The sequence below is a fragment of the Loxodonta africana genome, chromosome 13, assembly GCF_030014295.1.
Source record: "Loxodonta africana isolate mLoxAfr1 chromosome 13, mLoxAfr1.hap2, whole genome shotgun sequence".
Taxonomy (NCBI): domain Eukaryota; kingdom Metazoa; phylum Chordata; class Mammalia; order Proboscidea; family Elephantidae; genus Loxodonta; species Loxodonta africana.
The window spans coordinates 33,461,744-33,480,649 of record NC_087354.1 but is presented as its reverse complement, the minus strand read 5'-3'; the positions used below and the strand labels follow the sequence as shown (position 1 = coordinate 33,480,649).

The window sequence follows — 18,906 nt, the reverse complement described above, 5'->3', positions numbered from 1 at the left end:
GAACCACAAAACAGGCTGCATGGGATATATGAACCACAGAGATTCACCATTTGGCAAGTATGCCCCATTTATGAGTCAATGTTCCCTTCTTATAAATTGAAAAGCCATGTAAGAACTAAAAGCCCTTTCTTCTCACCTAAGGCTTGGTTCAGATCTAATGAACCAGTGAATGAACAAAGCCCAAACACTCCATGAATAGAGCTAGTGTTGGGAAAAGCAACCATTCCAGCTGCAAGCCAAGAGGCTTGGCCCAATGAGGAATGGAAATTCTGGCATGGCTCCCCAGCCATTCTATGTCCAGGGTTAGAGGCCAGAACCACAAAATGGACAGCTGCCCCCAAGTGAGCCATCCCATGGCAGAGAGACCAGTCTGGCAGGAAGCTTTAGGGAAGGGTGGCAATTTGATGTCAGAGTCTCTGCCAAAACAAAGCAACTCTGAAATTTCAACTAACAAGAGAGAAGCTGAACCAAGTTGAAACCCAAACTGCCATGCAACATATTCTGATCCTGAGTCTGAACACCAGCTTCGGTTTCCAAGGCCAAGGCTGGCTCTGCTTTCCTGTGTGTGTATGTGTGTGAGGATACCTGCACTTCATGCCAGGTGGTGATTTCCTGGAGATGTGTTCTTAGTTGGGAGCTGGAGGGTGTCATGACTGAGCTTGGCTGACCTCTTAGTTGGGAGCTGGAGGGTGTCATGACTGAGCTTGGCTGACCTCCTGGAGTGTGCCTGCACTTGCTCTTTGACCTGATGAATGGTTGCCTTGGAAACTGACCTGCCTCAAGTCCAACCCAGTGCACTTGGGTAAGCTTCTCTTTCGTCTCCTTTCCTCTTGTTTCTTTCAGCAAAAACCCTTCCAAGAATGATTTGCCTCTCCTGTGTTCATAGTCCTGAGCTTTTCTAAAGATCACGACTTCAACAACACTTTGCCTTTCCCCTGACTCTGCAAAGACTCTTGAGGGAGAGTATTTACCTGCTCAGAGATGTGTAGGGGCCCAAGGACCTGTCAGGAATCTCATGGCCATCGGTCAAAGAGACTAGATGGCAAGACCATACGGATGCTTGCAAAATAGCTACCCATTGAAAAACAATAAAAATTAGAGTCATGATGAGTTAGATCTGGGAAATGCTATATTATTTTAGGGAGGAGAAGGCTTCACAGAGGAGGGAAGCCTAGAACTGGGCCCAGGATTTGAGAGCAACAACAAGAGCAAAGATACAAAGGCAAGCACGAGTAGACATGACAAAGGGTGTCACAGTGGTATATAACTGGCCAACTGCAAATTTAGTTATTAGGTGAGAACAGTGGCGTCAAGACCAGTCTCCACTCCAAAAGGCCAATGGGAAGAGTTTGCTCCAGGAGACAGAATGGAACTGTGAAAGGGGCTGTTTGTTCTCAGAGGAAAGGAGAAAAGAGAAGCAGAATGGGGCATTTTGTTGTTATTGTTAATTGCTATCTAGTGCTGCTATAACAGAAATACCACAAGCAGATGGTTTTAACAAACAGAAGTTTATTCTCTCACAAATTAGGAGGCTAGAAGCCTGAATTCAAGACGCCAGCTCCAGGAGATCTCTCTGTGTCACCTCTGGAGGAAGGTCCTTATCATCAATCTTCCCCTGGTCTAGGAGCCATCTCAGCGCAGGGACCCCAAAGGACACGTTCCACTCCTGGCTCTTCTTGCTTGGTGGTAATGAGGTCCCTCTCTTCTCTGCTCCATTCTCTCTTTTATATCTCAAAAGAGATTGACTCAAGATACAATCTAATCCTGTAGATTGAGTCTTGCCTCATTAACATAACTGCCTCTAATCCTGCCTCATTAACATCATAGAGGTTAGGATTTACAACACATAGGATAATCAGATCAAAAAAATGGTAGACAACAATATGATACTGGGAATCGTGGCCTAGCTAAGTTGACACACATTTTGGGGGGGGAACAATTCAATCCATAACAATTGCCATCAAGTTGGCTCTGATTCATGGTGACCATATACATAACAGAATGAAAGGTTGCCCAGTCCTGCGCTATCTTCATGAGTGTTGGTATGTTCAAGTTCATTGTTGCAGCCACTGTGCATTTTCAGTGCATTCCAGACTAGGGGGTTCCTCTTCCAGCACCATATTGGACAATATTTTGTTGTGATCCACAAGGTTTTCATTGGCTAATTATCAAAAGTAGATCACCAGGCCTTTCTTCCTAATCTGACTTAGTCTAGAAGCTCCGCTGAAAACTGTCTACCATGGGTGACTGTGCTGGTATTTGAAATACCAGTAACACAGTTTCCAGCATCATAGCAACAAACAAGCCACCACAGTATGACCGATGATGGCGGTAGTGTGAAGCGTAATTTAGAACTTAGCAATGGTTCTAAGTGCTCCCTGGCTACATCCAGAAATAAAGTACCTGGTTTCTCTGCAACCCTGCCCATTCCCTGCCCTTACCTTTTCTTGCCTCTTCCCCTTGGGTTAGGGCAGCACTTGCTCAAAGAAGTCATTACCCAGAGCCATCCCTACCTTGGAGATATTTAAGAGCTAAGCAACCCACACGAGGATGAGGGGCAAATAGAGAAATGCTTCTCAAACTGTAGTGTGCATAACAACCCTCTGGAGGGATCTTGTTGAAATACAGATTCTGATTCCTTAGGTCTGGAACTGGGCTTGAGATTCTTCATTTCTTTCAAGCTCCCAGTTGACGTCCATGTGCCTGGTCCCTGGGCCACACTTAGTGTAGCAAGAAGATAATGCATTCACAATGCCAAGTTCTCCCCACAAATGCTTGGCGCTTCTCTCCCTGTAGTTCTGTCCCTAACATTATGGAGACATGGATCCTTCTTCTCCTCTAGAGAAGGGATTGGTAAGACCTCACTCTTAGGGTTTAGTGGGGTGACAGGAATAAATACTCCCTACTTTTTTACCTGCTATCCTACCCAGCCCTCCTCACTGCACCCTTTCTAACATCTTTGCCCATCTCTTCCTGTCCTGCTGGATCATAAATAGTGCTTCTGCTTTAGGGCCTCTGTTTCACATGTACAGAGGAGGGGAAATAAAGCAAACCAGCTTTTGTACACAGAGCTCTCCGGAGCAGATCTCTACCTGTCCTTCTTCATCCCTAGCCTGAGGAGGTTGTTTCACCTGGGGCAGCAACCTCTTTTAGTTCAGGCCCTGGCTGTAGGAGGAGACGGCTCTCTTGTCTCTCATGTCACTGACTTTGCAGGCAGAGAGTCTTGGCAAATGGCACTGGCTTTTATGAGTTGGACAGAGGGAGTGGGACATTGTTGCTGGATCCTAAGACTACTACTACTCTGCACGCCCTGGAGATATTGGGTTATCTTACTTCTTGTGCATTTTCTGAGGATTTGGGTTAACATTTAAGTAGAGCTTTAGTGGCCTGGATGAGAACCATGACCTGAAACTTGTCAGTCAAGACAGGCTTAAAATATTAGCACTTAATTGAGCTAGACAGTTATGATGGCTAATTTTATTGGTCCACTTGGCTAGACTATGGGTCCCAGCGGTTTGGCCAAACCTAGTCTAGTTGCTGTTCCATAATGTAATCTAATGTAATGTAATCACTTTCCATAATGTAACACAATCAATCAATCAATTGAAAAGAATTTCCTTAGGTAGTGCTGTACCTCCAAATTATAAATAGATAGTTTGGCAGAAGTTGCTCTCTCTCTCCACTCGCACTCCTTCCATCGCCTGACCTGCAGATCTTGGGATACAAGCCTGCAGAAGTCTCCGGCCTGTCACCTGACCTGCAGATTTTGGACTTGCCAGCCCCCACAACTCTGTGAGCAATCCTTTGCAGTAACTCAACCAATCAATCAATCTGACTAGTTCTGTTTCTTTAGAGCACCCTAAGATAATAGCTAAAACAGGAAAAACATAAAGCTGAAGAATTTGTAGGCAGAATACTATCAATCCAACCTATGGCCAGAAGAATGTGGACTTTTTCTCACTTAGCCCACTTTGCTAAGTGTTTCAACATTGCTATGGGTTGAATTGTGTCCCTCAAAAATACATGTTTTAAATCCTAACTTCTATGCCTGTAGCTATAATCCCGTTTGGAAGTGGGTTGTCTTTGTTATGTTAATGAGGCAAGATTAGTGTAAGGTTATCTTAAATCAATCTCTTTTGAGATATGAAAGAGATTAAACAAGTGAGCAGGAAAGAGATGGGGGAAGAGAGAACCAAGTCATATGCAGATCACCCAGGAGCAGAAACTCAGAGACAAGGACCTTTCTCCAGAGCCGGCAGAGAAAGAAAGCCTTCCCCTAGAATCAGCACCCTCAGTTCAGACTTCCAGCCTCCTAAACTGTGAGGAAATAAATTTCTGTTTGTTAAAGCCACCCCATTGTTGTATTTCTGTTACAGCAGCACCAGATAACTAAGACACATATCTAATATTGCATGTTATCCTCACTACAGCCATCATGTTTAGAGAAAAGCAAATGGGAGCTCTGAAAGGTTAGGTATATTGAAAAAGGATACTAAGCTTGTAGACACTAGAGCTGGGATCTCAGCACAGGAATGGCTGACTCAAAGACTTTGCTCTTGCATGTAAGGCACATATACCTTTTATACTAATTTGGGTCACATCAACTCTGGTTGGAATCTTAGCTCCGCCTATGGGCAAGTTACTTAATCTGAATGAATCTCTGTTTTCTCATCTATAAAAATGGAGAAAACATCTGCTTGCCAGCGTTGTTGTGAAGTGGAGACTGTGTCTAGCTCTGACCCTAAAACTCAGGGAAATTTGAGAATGAACTTAATTCTTTTTCTTATTTCTCGAGGTTCTTTCTAATGTTGAGGCTGTCTCTCTCCCTGCAGAAGATACACACTTGGTAGCAGTGACTGGAGGTTGAAGGACACTGACAACACACCTCAAGTGTCTGCTTCAGGATCTGCTAAAACCTCAGCCTACAGATGTTAAGGCTGTAGCAAGACTGGAGCAAAAGGCTGGGATAAGAATACTGAAAATAGAGGTGGAATAAAATAGAGCACCATCAACCAAAGGAAGGTCTTGAAAGCTACTCTGAGGAACATTAACTTGATTTTGTGGGCTATAAGACCTACTTATGATGGTTCAGTGGTACAATCCTCGCCTTCCTTGTGGGAGACGCAGATTTGATTCCTGGCCAATGCACCTCACACACAGCTACCACCTATCGGTCAGTGGAGACTTGCATGTTGCTATGATGCTGAACAGGTTTCAGCGGAGCTTCCAGACTAAGACAGTCTAGGAAGAAAGGCCTGGTGATCTACTTTTAAAAATTGGCCAGTGAAAACCCTTTGGATTACCGATGTTCCTATCTGTAACCAATTATGAGGATGGTGCAGAACTGGGCAGTGTTTATCCCATTGTGCATGGGGTCACCATGAGTTGGGGGCCAACTCAGTGGCTGCTAGCAACAACAAGACCTACTGAAGATTCTAAGCAAGCAGGGGACTTGATGGAAACCATGGTGGGAATACTATGGGGGTGTTAGATGGTTTGGAGATAGAAGAGTAATACAGAGGCAGGGAGATCAGGCGGGCAGTGTAATATAACAAAGAGAACCTTTGGAATAAAGTCAAAAGGAATAGATTGCTACTTTGCCATCCGTGGGACCTTAAGCAACGTATTTAAGCTATTTGGGTTTGATCTTCCCCCACCTGAAAAAGAAGGCATCATCACTGGATTCTGTCAAGTCCTGCTGGCACTGACATGATGTACTAGAATTCGACTTACTGTCAATAATTCAAGCTCGAATTGATAAAGGGCTAAATTATCAGGGTTTTTTTTTTTTTTATCAATAGAACAGAGGAAGTAAAGATATGGAAAGGTGTTGTGGAAGTTGAAATGACAGGGCTTAACAAATAATTCACTATGAAGGGATGTAAGGAAGAGAGGAATCAAACTAGTTTTGAGTCTATCCTGGGATATTATGATTCTGATAGTTCCAAAAGAAGGGCGAATGATGAGGATAGGTTTTGGGAGAGAGATGAATGAGTACAGTTTTAAATAATACCGAGTATTATGGATTGAATTGAGTCCCCTCAAAATATGTGCTGGCATCCGAACCCCTATACCTATAGATGTAATCTAATATAATGTAATGTGATGACCTTCCATAATGCAATCAAATAAGATATAATTGATAATTTGAAGTCCTACTAGTGTAGGATAGGTCCTAAACATAATCACTTCTGAGTTATATAGAGAGAGCAGCATAGACACAGAGACATGCATACACATATTTGGGAAAGCAGATGCCATGTGAGAATCGTCTCCAAGCCAAGAAACCAAGGAATACCCGGGCTACTGACAAGGAACAAATCCACACAGCTGAGACTCTGATTTGGACTTTCAGCCTCTAGGACTGTGAGAAAATGAATTTTGGTTCTTTAAACCAACCACTTGTGGTGTTTCTGTTACAGCAGTGCTAGGAAACTAAGACATCAAGTAAAAACTGCAAACAAACCACCTGGTGCAGGGTCTGGACTAGAGCACCTGAGGGTGAGGGCCTCCTTAAAAGTTTTGCCCTCATTGCTTTACTCCCCCCTCCTCCCAGCCTGGTCCCAGCCCTGATCTTGTTGGGGAAATATTTAGAACCTGAAACAAAGAAGGGACACAAAAGGAACTATGAAGTTCAGGACAGCCCTTACCTCTGACCAGTCTCCCACCGTGAAATGTGGAGGACAATCTGTTCTGGCACAGGACTTATGAGATGATGCCTTGGGCCCTTGGCACAATTCATCCGAGAGATTCAGAAAGCTGCCGTCTGTCAACAGCTGCCGGCAGGTGACCCTTCGATTCTGCGTTCCCCCACCACATGTCCTGGAACACTAAGGAGACAGGAGGAGACAAGTCAACGAGACCCGCATGGCCCATTCTGTGTGAGGGCAGTGCAGTGTTCTTCACAATTGTGCCAGGCCACGGGGGCCCATCTGCCATACCTGTTGCCATTCTTCAATGTGCCAGCCAGGAGGACAGTCAAACTGATTGCATGCCTGCAAGGCATGGGGTTTTTCAGCTCTGCATTCCTCAGGAGGGGCAAGTGATTCCCCAGGGTGCAGGCAGTGCACATCTCGGGTCTGGATTCCAACGCCACAGGTAGCTGAGCAGGGTCCCCAGGAGCCCGTGTGCCACCTATACCAAAAAATATAAGTGGGAAAGTTGAATGATCCAATGGGATTATGTGTGACAATCAGAACAGGAACAATTCCAAGTTCTTCTCTTGACTTCCAGAATTCACACTTTGTATAAAGATCCTGAAGTCTCTGGGTATACACGTGGTTAGTGTGCTCTGCTGCTAACTGAAAGGTTGGAGGTTCAAGTCCACTGGAGATATGTTGGAAGAAGGGCCTGGTGACCTACTTATGAAAGCTCAGTCATTGAAAACCCTACAAAGTTCTACTCTGACAAACATGGGGTCTTCATGAGTTGGACGAACTCAACAGCAACTGGTTTTTATTTGGTTTATAAAGGTCCTAGAGTCATAGTGTTTCCATCAACTTATGCAACTCAAATACAGAAATACAACATTTAAAACAAGAAATATCAGGAGTGTTTCAAAATCTTGCCCATTTGGGAAGGTCCAGAGTAAAAAGAAGCAGGTTTCTACCAGGCTTGTCCTGCTACCATATATCAAGAAAAAAAATTTGATTTTGTTTTGAATAGAACCCCAAGGCAATGATGATTTATACATGTGTCATAATAAATTTAAAATACTTAAAAGCACATTTTGGGAAATCTTCTGGGCACCTGGATACATTATTTGGAATGTCCCTAAAAAAATTCTTTTATGTTAGAATTGGATTTACAGCATACATATAATGTAATTCATTTCCAATAAGATCTTGGAAAAATCAGGTTTTCTTATGAAACATCTGTACAAATGGAAAACCGGGGCAGCTGCTTTTGGTACATATTTCCAAGTTGTCTTCAAGGAAGATTTGCCCAATATATACTCCTACCCAAAACGTATGAGAGTACCTAGCTTCCCACCCACACCCATACCAATGCTGGAGAATATTATTTTAAAAATCTCTGTACAACTGGTAGGTGAAAAATTGTACATTATGCATATTTAATTCACAAATTTTTAATTATTAGAGAGCATGGATTTTTACCTAGTTACTGTAGAGATATATTATGAGAAAATAATGTTTAAATGCTTAAAATGTATATAAAAGGATGTTTGCTCCAGGGTAGTTTGTAACAGGAAAATAATTTTTTTTTTTTTTTTTACAAAACGGGAAGAGACAACAAAAATGTTTAACAATAAGGTACAAAACAAATTTACTGTTCATTCATAGAGCATAATGCTAGCAGCCATTAAAAGAATAAAGAACTTGTGTAACTATGTACCTAGAAATACTTTCATGATATGTTTTTATTAGAAAAGAAAAATCAGGCCATAAAACAGCTTGTGGAGTATAATTGTGTTTTGTGTATTTATTAATGCATGCAGAAAAAAAAATCTGAATAATTAAGCATCAAAATGTTAGCAGCAACGATTTCTACGTGATGGGATTTTTATTTTCTTTATTCTTACAGGGATTTTCCTCCAATTTTTCTTAGAATAAGCATTCATTCTCAGAAAAAAGTTAAGTTAGTGTTTACCTAAAAGTGACTTTTCCTCATTTCTAATTTTTTATTATGTTTTAATTGTGTAAGTACAGAAAAAATGGAAAATATACTAATATATATTTGTTTAAAATACATGTATATTTAAATATGTCAGACATAATAGGACAAAAAGTAAAACTTTATGAAGAAAATAACTCACAATGAAGAGATAATAATTACAAAAGTTTGGGGATGGGATAAAAAGTATAAATATGTATAAAGCAAAAGGCGTTAGATATAAGAAAAACTGGCAAACATAATTTTAAGATTTTTAAAAAACTTAAACTATTTCTCTAAAAATGCTGGCATATCAAGAAGACAAACTTTAATAAAAATGTATAAAGGATTTAATAATACATTTAAAAATCTTGGTGAAATAGATAACTTCTTTGGAAACTAAAAAAGTTCTGCTCAGGAATGGGACTGGACTCTGCTATTTTGTGGTTGAGTTCCTACAAACTTTTAGGAAACAGGTTAATTTTCATGTTATTTATCATGCTCCAAAGTAGAGGATAAAAATATTTTAATACATATTAGGAAGCTAGCAAAAACCTGAGCATAAAATCTGACAAAGGTAATATACACAAAGAATATAAATTTCACATATAATTGTAGATGTATAAATCCTAAATAAAATAGAAGCAAATTAATCAAAGGACTGAGGTAATACAGACTATGTTTTCTAACTACAGTGGAGTTAAACTAGAAAATCCCTAAGTATTTAGAAATTATGGAATAATCGTCTAAATTATCCACGGGTCAAATAAATCACAATGGAAATTAAATAGTACTCTTTAACTGTATGTTAATAAAAATATGAAATACCAAAACCTGAGGGATGCAGCTAAAGCCATGATAAGAAGAAAATCAACAGCCTTAAATGCATATGGAAACCCTGGTGGCGTAGTTGTTAAGTGCTACGGCTGCTAACCAAAGGGTCAGCAGTTCAAATCCGCCAGGCGCTCCTTGGAAACTCTACAGGGCAGTTCTACTCTGTCCTATAGCATCGCTACGAGTTGGAATCAACTCAACGGCACTGGGTTTGGTTTTTTTTTTTAAATGCATATATTAAGAAGAAAAAGGCTGAAAATGAAGAATCTAAATATCCTCTTCAATTGGTTAAAAAAAAGAACAGGAAATTAAACCCGAAGAAAGGAAACAATAAAAATAAGGAAATGGATGAACTAGAAAACAACCAAAAGTTGGTTCTTCAAAAGACTAATAAAACTGATAAATTATTGATGTGACATATGAGGAAAACAAAAAAAAAGGCACAAATTAACAATGTCAAGAATGAAAAGGGGTATGTCGTAGACATTTAAAAAATATTTATGAAAAACATTATGTCAATATATTTAAAAATTTACACGGACTAGAAAAATTCTATGAAAACTAACCCCAAAATAAAGAGAAAAGTCTAACTTATGCTCTATTAAATTAAAATTTTAATTTAAACATTGGAAAACTAAAACAAAAGCCTTCAGAGTCAAATGGCTTCCTTGATGAATTCAACTAAACATTTAAGGAATAAATCATGCCAACATTAAATAAACACTCCAGAAAATATAAGAGAAAAATCTTCCAAACTCATTTAGGCTGACGTCTCTCATAAACCCAGATGTAAAAATCCTAAACAAAATATTGACAATCTAGTGATATACATAAAGAATATTACATTGTGACCAGGTAGGATTTATTCCAGGAATGTAAGGTAGATTCAACCTTGGAAAATCAATGCACGTCACTACATTAACAAGATACAGGAGAAAAACCAAAACTATTTCAAAAGAGGCAGAAAAACATTTTATAAAGTTCAACAGATATTCATGATAAAAAAAAAAGCAAAAAACTTCCTTAGTCTGAAAAAGTACATCTAAAAAAATTAAGTGGGGAGGGGGATAATAGAGCTAGTTAAGATAGCTAATTGAGTTCAACTCTGTTAAAATAATAATAATAAAAAAGGCAACAACAGTTGAAGGAAAAACAAAAAGCAAAGACATTCTCTCACACAGAACAAAAATCTTAGTAGACCAGGTATCAGTGGAAACGTGCAGTGGTAAGCAGACTGAAGTTCCTGGCTTACTGGACTTCAGGACATGAAACTTTCAATGGCAGCTGCAATTTCAACTTCTGCAGGACAATGAAATAAGTAGCACCACAGTGAGGTGAATGACTGGAGCTAGGCTCGCTTCTTGAAATGGAGGAGTAGGGTGGGACTTCCTCACCCATGAATGAAAGTTGGAAAAAAAATTCAACTGTGAGGGCTGGAAAAAAAGAAAAAAAAAGATTCAACTGTAGTTGTGTACAGCTGGTATGGATTGGTTGTCTGGGATGACACGAGGCAACAGCAATAACTTGAGTCTGGCTATTGAGTCAAGCTACTAACCAGTTCTGGGAGGGGTTGTGCAATATGCTCTTGGGATGAGACCCCAAAATATAAGACCTGGTTTTGAACTGGGGACCTTGGGGACAGGTATTTTGGAGGCAACCACAAAACCTCCAGATAGAAACCTCGAAGTCTCATTCAATATGAGTTGTCAAACAAAAATTTCAAAGGAGAAAAGAAATTAACATCATGAATGATGGTCTATGCACTCAACAAATGATAGAATTCTCTTTTAAAGACACAGAAATATTATCAGCAATACTTGCACAGCACTTATTTCCCATACTCCATTTTAAGGGCTTTACATACATTTCACTTTGTCTCCATAGATTCTGAAAAAACTTTAATGCAAGTTTTTTTTTTTTTTAATTCTTAGGAGCTATTAGAGTTGCAGGAAACATGACAGATTGATCACACGTGTTTACTTCTGTTCACTTCCAAAGAATAAAACAAAACACTAGAAAGTCAGTAAAGGGGTAATAGTGGGATTTTCGGAAGGCATATATCCATAGACAAAATGATTGTGAGTGAAGATTCAGGAGGAACGTTTTGGAACCAGGAGAGAAGATGGAAAAGTGGTGATTGACTTAGCAGGCTGGAGGAATCTGAAAACTAAGCTGGTAGCTAGCAAAGTTCAGAAACCAGATAAGTCATCTTACAGAAACTGTGAAAAAATCAGAGACACAAAATACTTCTAAAAGTGCGAAATAGTTGAGCCTGAAGCAGGAGGATTAGTTGGAAGTCCATATAAACTTCAAATCCTTTCACCAATCTGGGCATGCGTGGAACTTATTCTCTCACACTCAGCAGAATAAAAAAAATACTGAGGGTTAATTTAGGACTCGAGGGATAGTTAAAAGTGGAGGACTGAAATGAAAACGGGGATTCAGCGAGGGTCTACATACTGAGACCATCAGCCTTCTTCCCCCAACTTGGCTCACAGTAAACACTGCCAGCTTGGCTTCTATCACTTCCTCACGCTCAGGCAAAATACTGAAGGAATTCTCACTGGGGAAACTAGCCTTAGAACAAAGAACAAAGGAAGCTGAGTCGTCTCTCTATAAAACATTCCACCCAGATCACTCTAAAGTGAAAATTACCACCCAAAATATGCTCCCCATATACACAAAGCTTCCAATCTGCTTTTTTCATGCCTCATCCTTACATATGAATGGATAGTCAAGGATCACAAAATAGTTGATGAAAACCTCTAATAGCAGACAAAATAAACGCGTGGAATAAAGGAAAACTGAAAAAAAAAAAAAAAAAACAGATGCAATGCAAGGAACAGAACAAAAACTAAAATATCATAATCAGTACCCTCAAGAAGCAGAAGATATTGTATCCATGAAACAAAAACAGGTTGATTAGATCTCTCTCTCTTTCTCTCTCTGTCTACCTACTACTTACCTACCTACCTACCCTAATTACCAGGAATTTTCAGAAAACCAAAAAGATCTCTTGAAAATAAAAATTCAATAGAAAAGTTAAAAATTAAAATGGGGGTAATCTCTCAAAAAGTAGGAAGAAAAGGTAAAAGAAAAACACAAAATAGGATCAGTTCAGAAAAGTCAAACATTCAACAATAAGATTCAGAAACAAGGAGAAAAAAACAACAACTCCAGAAAATTTCACAAAATGGAAGAAGTGTCCAGAACTTAAAAAACTTCCCAAATTCCCAGCACAACAGATACAAGTAAACCACACCAAAGCATATAATATTGCTCCATTATCTTACAGTAAGGCGAAAGCAGGTCAAGTACAAAAGATGGGCACTCCAAGTGGCAAGAGATTTCTTAACATCAGTACTGTTAAAATTAAAATGCTTTTTAATTTTTTCGAGGGAAAATGATTTCCAATCTTGAAATCAATACTCAGCAAAAGTATTAATGTAGAATGAGACATTTCCAGATATCTAAGATCTCAAAGTATTTAGTTGCTAGCTTTACTGGGAATCTTATTTGACTACATGCTCCAAGAAAAAAATAGTGAGTAATCTAAGAAAGGCTGTCCTGGCTGGCACAAACAGGTAAGCACTCAACTACTAACTGAATGGTTGGCCGTTTGAACCCATTTACAGGTGTCTCAGAAGACAGGCTTGGAGATCTGCTTCCAAAAGATTATAGCCTTGAAAATCCTATGGAGCAGTTCTACTCTGCACACGAGGTTGCCATGAGTTGAAATCATGGCGACTAACCACCACCACCACCTCCGAGAATGGAAGACGTGGGACATGAAATTATACACACACACACACGTAATATACATATATGGAATGCTATGTAAAAGAGATTCAAGAAACTCTAAAGATACTGAAGGGAGGCAAAAGCTGTTCAGCAAGCCAAAGAGCAATCAGTTCAATTTACAGCAGGAGGACGGAAGACTCCAAGAGAAGTATCCCCAAGAAAATGATGAAATAGAATATGTGATGTATTTGCATATGCTGAGATATTTATACAGTGGTAGAGATTTTGAGAATAAATTAATGGTTGATTGTTGTTGTTAGGTGCTGTCGAGTCGGTTCCAACTCATAGTGACCCTATGCACAACAGAACTGTCCTGTGTCAACCTCACAATTGCTGCTATGCTTGAGCCCATTGTTGCAGCCACTGCATCAATCCATCTCGTTGAGGTCTTCCTCTTTCTCGCTGACCCTGTACTTTACCAAGCATGATGTCCTTCTCCAGGGACTGATCTCTCCTGATAACACATCCAAAGTATGTGAGACGTAGTCTCATGATCCTTGCTTCTAAGAAGCATCCTGGTTGTACTTCCTCCAAGATGGATTTGTTCATTCTTTTGGCAGTCCACGGTATATTCAATATTCTTTGCCAACACCACAATTTAAAGGTGTCAATTCTTCTTTGGGCTTCCTTATTCATTGTCCAGTTTTGCATGCATATGACTATATCAGACAGTGTTCTACTGCTATTCATAAAGTTTTTACGGGCTAATTCTTTTCAGAAGTAGACTGCTGGGTCCTTCCTCCTAGCCTGTTTTAGCCTGGAAGCTCACCAGAAACCTGTCTGCCATGGTATTTGAATACCAGTGGCATAGCTTCCATCTCAGAAACACACAAGCCCCCACAGTACAACAAACTGACAGCCACGTGGGAGAAATTTATGCTAAGATTATAAAAACCAAGTTAGCAAAAAAAAATTTAGGCAATTATCAACTGCAGAGAAAATAAATCTTGAATAAAAAAGGAAATTTAACCACAGATAAATGTCTCACTTGCACAGTTGTAAAAATATTTACATAGTAAAATTATCTGTACAATATATTATTACATTTAAACACTGAATGTTTATCCAATAAAAACATGAATTAACTATATTTGAAAGATGAAGAGGTGAAGTATATGTGATGGTATGTGTGTGTTTTGTGTGTGTGTGTGTACATGCTTTTGTGAATTTGTAAGAATAAAATTATCTTCCATACTGTGAAGTCAATTAATAATATCTTCGTTTTAAAAAGAGAAACAGCAAATAGCAGTATATTACTTAAAAGCATGAAGGTAAATACCAAAAGAAATAAGTAAAAGACTTGAAAGTGACTGGTTCTGGGTAGCAGAAATCAAAGAGGAGTGGTGTAGATTTTTCAGTTTTTAAACTATATATATATATGTATAAACTTCTATAAAATAATTTAAAACAAGCTGACAGAGAACAGATGAATATAAATCCAGACAAATGGATATATAAAGGGCTAGTTAGAAAGTACATAAATAACATTATAACCACTGAAATAAGATAAAAATAAATTCACACTAAGATATTTCACTAAGAAATTGCAGAACAGCAAGGATAAAAGGCATCTTCTAAAAGATATTAGAGAGGAAAGATGGGTTACCCATAAAAGAAGAACAATTATAGTAACTTTTCATCAACAATAAATCATTGTTCACATCAGCAACAATAAATCCCAGAATACAAGGGAGTAGTACTTTTCAAAATTCTAAAGGAAAATAATGCTACCTTAAAATAATTTTATACCTTGTTAAACTGTCTTTTGAAAGTGTGGGTGATATAAACTATTTCAGGTATATAAAGAATAAGAGTTTTTAACCCTAGCTGGAAAGACCTATTGAAAAATGACCTTTAAGAGAGTTAAAAAAAAAAAAAAACCAGAAGGAAGGAGAAGAAATAAGTGTAAACCAATAAATCGACGAAATATTAATGAATTCTAGATAACAATTATATATTGAATAGGAGCGAGAGTTTGGAAATAAAGTATATTAAGGTTCTAGTCTTATTGAGAAGAGATATGAAATAAACTTAGTTAACAAAATACAGAAGTGTCACACATAAGAACATTTACCTCCTTTTTATCTTTATGTTGAAGTCGTCTTTTTTATTTTTTCTGATTAAGAAAACCCTTGTAGAGAGTCCAATGGTGTTCTTTTTGAAGTATTTTCCTCAGAGAGGAAAGGTGGTAGTAAAGTCAAACATTCTTTCTTTGCACTGACAAGTAAATGATATGCATCCAGATGGGTATGGGATCGTGTTGAAGCTCTTTTCCTTCAGTGCCAATGTCATTTCCTCACCTTCTAGCTCTCAATTCTGCTGATGGAAATTGATGCCTATCCCAGGGTTTTTCCTTTGTCAATAACTTATTTTGCTTGGATGCTTCTAAGTTTTTGTGTGGTTTTTCTTGGAATTCAAGACTTTTATCAAAATATGCACAGGTATCTTTTCTCATCATCCCTGCATAGAACTCTGTGAGTCTGTTCAATATGCAGACTCAATTCTTTCTTCAGCTCCAGGACATGTCTTGTATTATTGGTTTAATTAACCTTTTATTCCATATATTCCTTATCTCCTTCTGGAAGTCTTATTTATTTTCATGTTAAGTCTCCTAGATCAATCCTCCAATTATTTGTCTTCTCCTTCACTTCAGGCTACAAGTTACTACATTTAGTATGACTAAAAGGATGAAAAGCTATTATAGGTAACAGAGAAGAATTAATTGAAGGACAAAAGGCCTGTATCAAGAACATTAAGAGCAGATGGCCTGAGAGGCGAAAAATTTTTAAAAATTCAGGGAATGGAATGATATTCTTGTGTAGCACTGTTTGATAAAATAGATTATAAGTTATATATTTAATTTTTAATTACTTTATGTAAATATAAAATGTTTTAATAAAAAATTTGTAGTATCCACACTGAAAAAAATAACTAATTTTTAAAAAGCAGAAAGGTAAGTAAAAATATTTATAATTCATGTTGTTTAACCTAATATATTTAAAATATAATCATTTCAACACGTAATCAATTATTTAAAAATACTAACGATAGTTTATATATATATATATATACACACATATATATATAGTTTGTGCTGTCTTTGAAATCCAGTGTGTATTTTATGCATGCAGCACACTTCAATTTGGACTAGCCAACATTTCAAGTGCTTGAGAGCCACATGTAGCTAGTGGTTATTGTATTGCACAGTGCAGTTCTAGCATGGTTGGAGTGCAGGTTGAATTAACTGGGATGGAGGGGCGGAGAGAGGCAAGAGATGTGAACAGAAAATAGTAGGTAAGAACTAAACAGTGAAGGGCCTTCAATGTTGGGAAAAGGTGGTTTGATTTCATCTGTGGGCAAGGAGAAGCCAAATGCAAGATTTTATGGAATAGGTTGGCATGCTCCAACCTGAGTATAATTTATGGTAACTTTTACATATGTTTTTACTTTAGGTAGTCAAATCCATCAAGTTTTTCTTTTATGAATTGTGCTTTTTGAGCCCTGCCTAAGAAATCTTTTCCTATTCTTAAATCAAAAAGATGTCTTTTCCTGAGGGCAAGAGCTATGAGGGCCTGCATGGCTATCACCCTGGAACAACACGATGAGTAGGGGGCAGTCAAGGGTGGGCGGAACAGCTGTTAAAGGCACAAAAATGTCAAATTCAAAACTGGAAAATTTCATCACAAGGTTCAGATCGAAATTTAGGAAATTCTCATGAACGAGCAAAATCAACCAACCAACCAATCAATTTCTTATCTCTTGCAGTTACACGAATCTTGCAGATCTTCAAACTACAGTTTAGCTAAGTTCACAGTTTTGTGGGGTCTTTTATTTCTGCATACGTGGGGGAATTACTCAGGAAAGAAGAGGACTGTGAAAATTTGGAATGGGATACCCAGGAAGATTTGAAGAATATAATGTGTTAGGTATCCAGTACCCTCCAGTTCTCCCTTCCAACGCTGTGACTCCTGCCACGTCTGATGCGGTTGTTCTTCCCTTGCTTGATGATGTTTGGCAAGTTACCTTGACAGGAGAAGATGATTCCCCTGTGCCCTCACCTCAGCTTCTTATTATCTCTGGACTTCTAACCGGAATGAGGTTCCAACTTCTCCGGGGGACCAATTACAAAGCCAAATTATGAGGGCCTTTTTGAAAAGGTATGTCAGCAGAAATCTGGAGAAAACATGTGAAGACAGAATCTAGGATTTGCAACCAAGGAGGAAGAACATACTTTTATACTGAACTGAATTTATTAATGTTGTTGCACTTACCAGATATTTTGATTCAGTGTCCTAGCTCAAGCAGCCAGGAGTAGTTTTAATTGTTTGCTCATCTAAGTTGATAGAAAGCTCAACTTAGGTCCAGCTCCACCCACAGAGTCACACCTCTGTTCCATTCCTAGCCCAGGAAGTTTTTTCATGTTTTTGCCCTCTGTATGTCATTTTATTTTCCCCCTTTTACACTGCATCTATCACTGGTATATATTTGAAGCAGAATATGAAATTACAATGCAATCCTAACTGGACGTCTGTCCATCAGTATTATTTCTAAATTCCCAGTGGCTTTGGATGTAAGGGAAATAACCAACAGTAGATATATAGATTGTATTTAGGTGACAGTTATACTGCATGACTAAACAATTACAAGGCTTTTCTCTCACTATTAAAACAATTCAGCTTACAGATTTACTTATTTGGAGTGACTTCACAATGATCATCTTTTGAGAACGTGTACAGCTAGAAGAACCAATTAGAGAGACAAAGTACTGGAGATCAAAGTATTTTAATTCGAGAAATGGATAATGATTTCTAATGAACAGACAAGGGACTAATACAGAATTCTTTAATTCGATTAACAAGTTGGTACAGAAACGCAGCACTCTTGCCTCTTGCTTTCTGACTGCTCTCCCTAGAAATGCTGAATACTGTAGATGTCTCTCCTTAGACTAGAGAGACCATTATGTAACCCTGCATGTTGCTACAAGCTTCTGGCTCTCTCCTGGAAAACGCAAACTCCATAAATAGCAGACACTCAGCAGTTATAGGATAGACCAGGGGGAGTAACCTCATAAGAGCAAATAAACATACAACACCCCATCTTGGAGAGTTTAGGCTAATACATCAAATACATTTGCCTTTAGGTAAATAGAGATCCACTAACTGTCCAACCCAATCTCAGTGGTAAGCTTTACCCTGGGGTGATATTTTACTGCTATTGCCCTTGGAGTCAGTAAATATTTGCATGGAAAATATTGTGCAACACCCTGTTCCTGTTATTCCTACACCACTGGTTTCTAGAACCCAAAACATTTTTGTAAACTTACCTTTATTTTGGCATCAAACCTTTGTCTCTGCTGGTTTTCTTCCAATACAACTCTCAATCTTTGAAAAGTTTATTAAATTTGCAACTATGAAATGAGGAATAGTATTATTCTCTTCACAGAAAAAAAGACTCCTAATTTTGCAAAGTGGCCAAGGCATATTGTCTGCTCTATTAGTCCTGGCTCGGGAGCTCTGTGGGCAAGATATTGCAAAGGAAAAGAATGTACAAGAACTCTTGTTAGGCAGAGGAATGAGGGGAAGGAGTACTGCATACAGGCTGGTGCATGAACAAGCCATCACGCTTTCTTCAGCTGCCTTAAGAAACAGTTTTCAGACT

General features: G+C 38.5%; 1 protein-coding gene across 4 annotated transcripts in view; it reads right to left on the bottom strand.

Moving 5' to 3' along the window:
* ADAMTSL3 (ADAMTS like 3) overlaps positions 1 to 18,906 on the bottom strand; it is a 416,580-nt gene that overhangs the window by 102,367 nt on the left and 295,307 nt on the right. For all 4 annotated transcript variants that reach the window (XM_064267196.1, XM_010593790.3, XM_064267194.1 and 1 more), the window contains exons 18-19: positions 6,942 to 7,134; positions 6,651 to 6,830 (exon numbers count right to left, since the gene is read on the bottom strand). In XM_064267196.1, the coding sequence (XP_064123266.1) occupies positions 6,651 to 6,830; positions 6,942 to 7,134 (373 nt within the window). The remainder of the gene's footprint in view (positions 1 to 6,650; positions 6,831 to 6,941; positions 7,135 to 18,906) is intronic.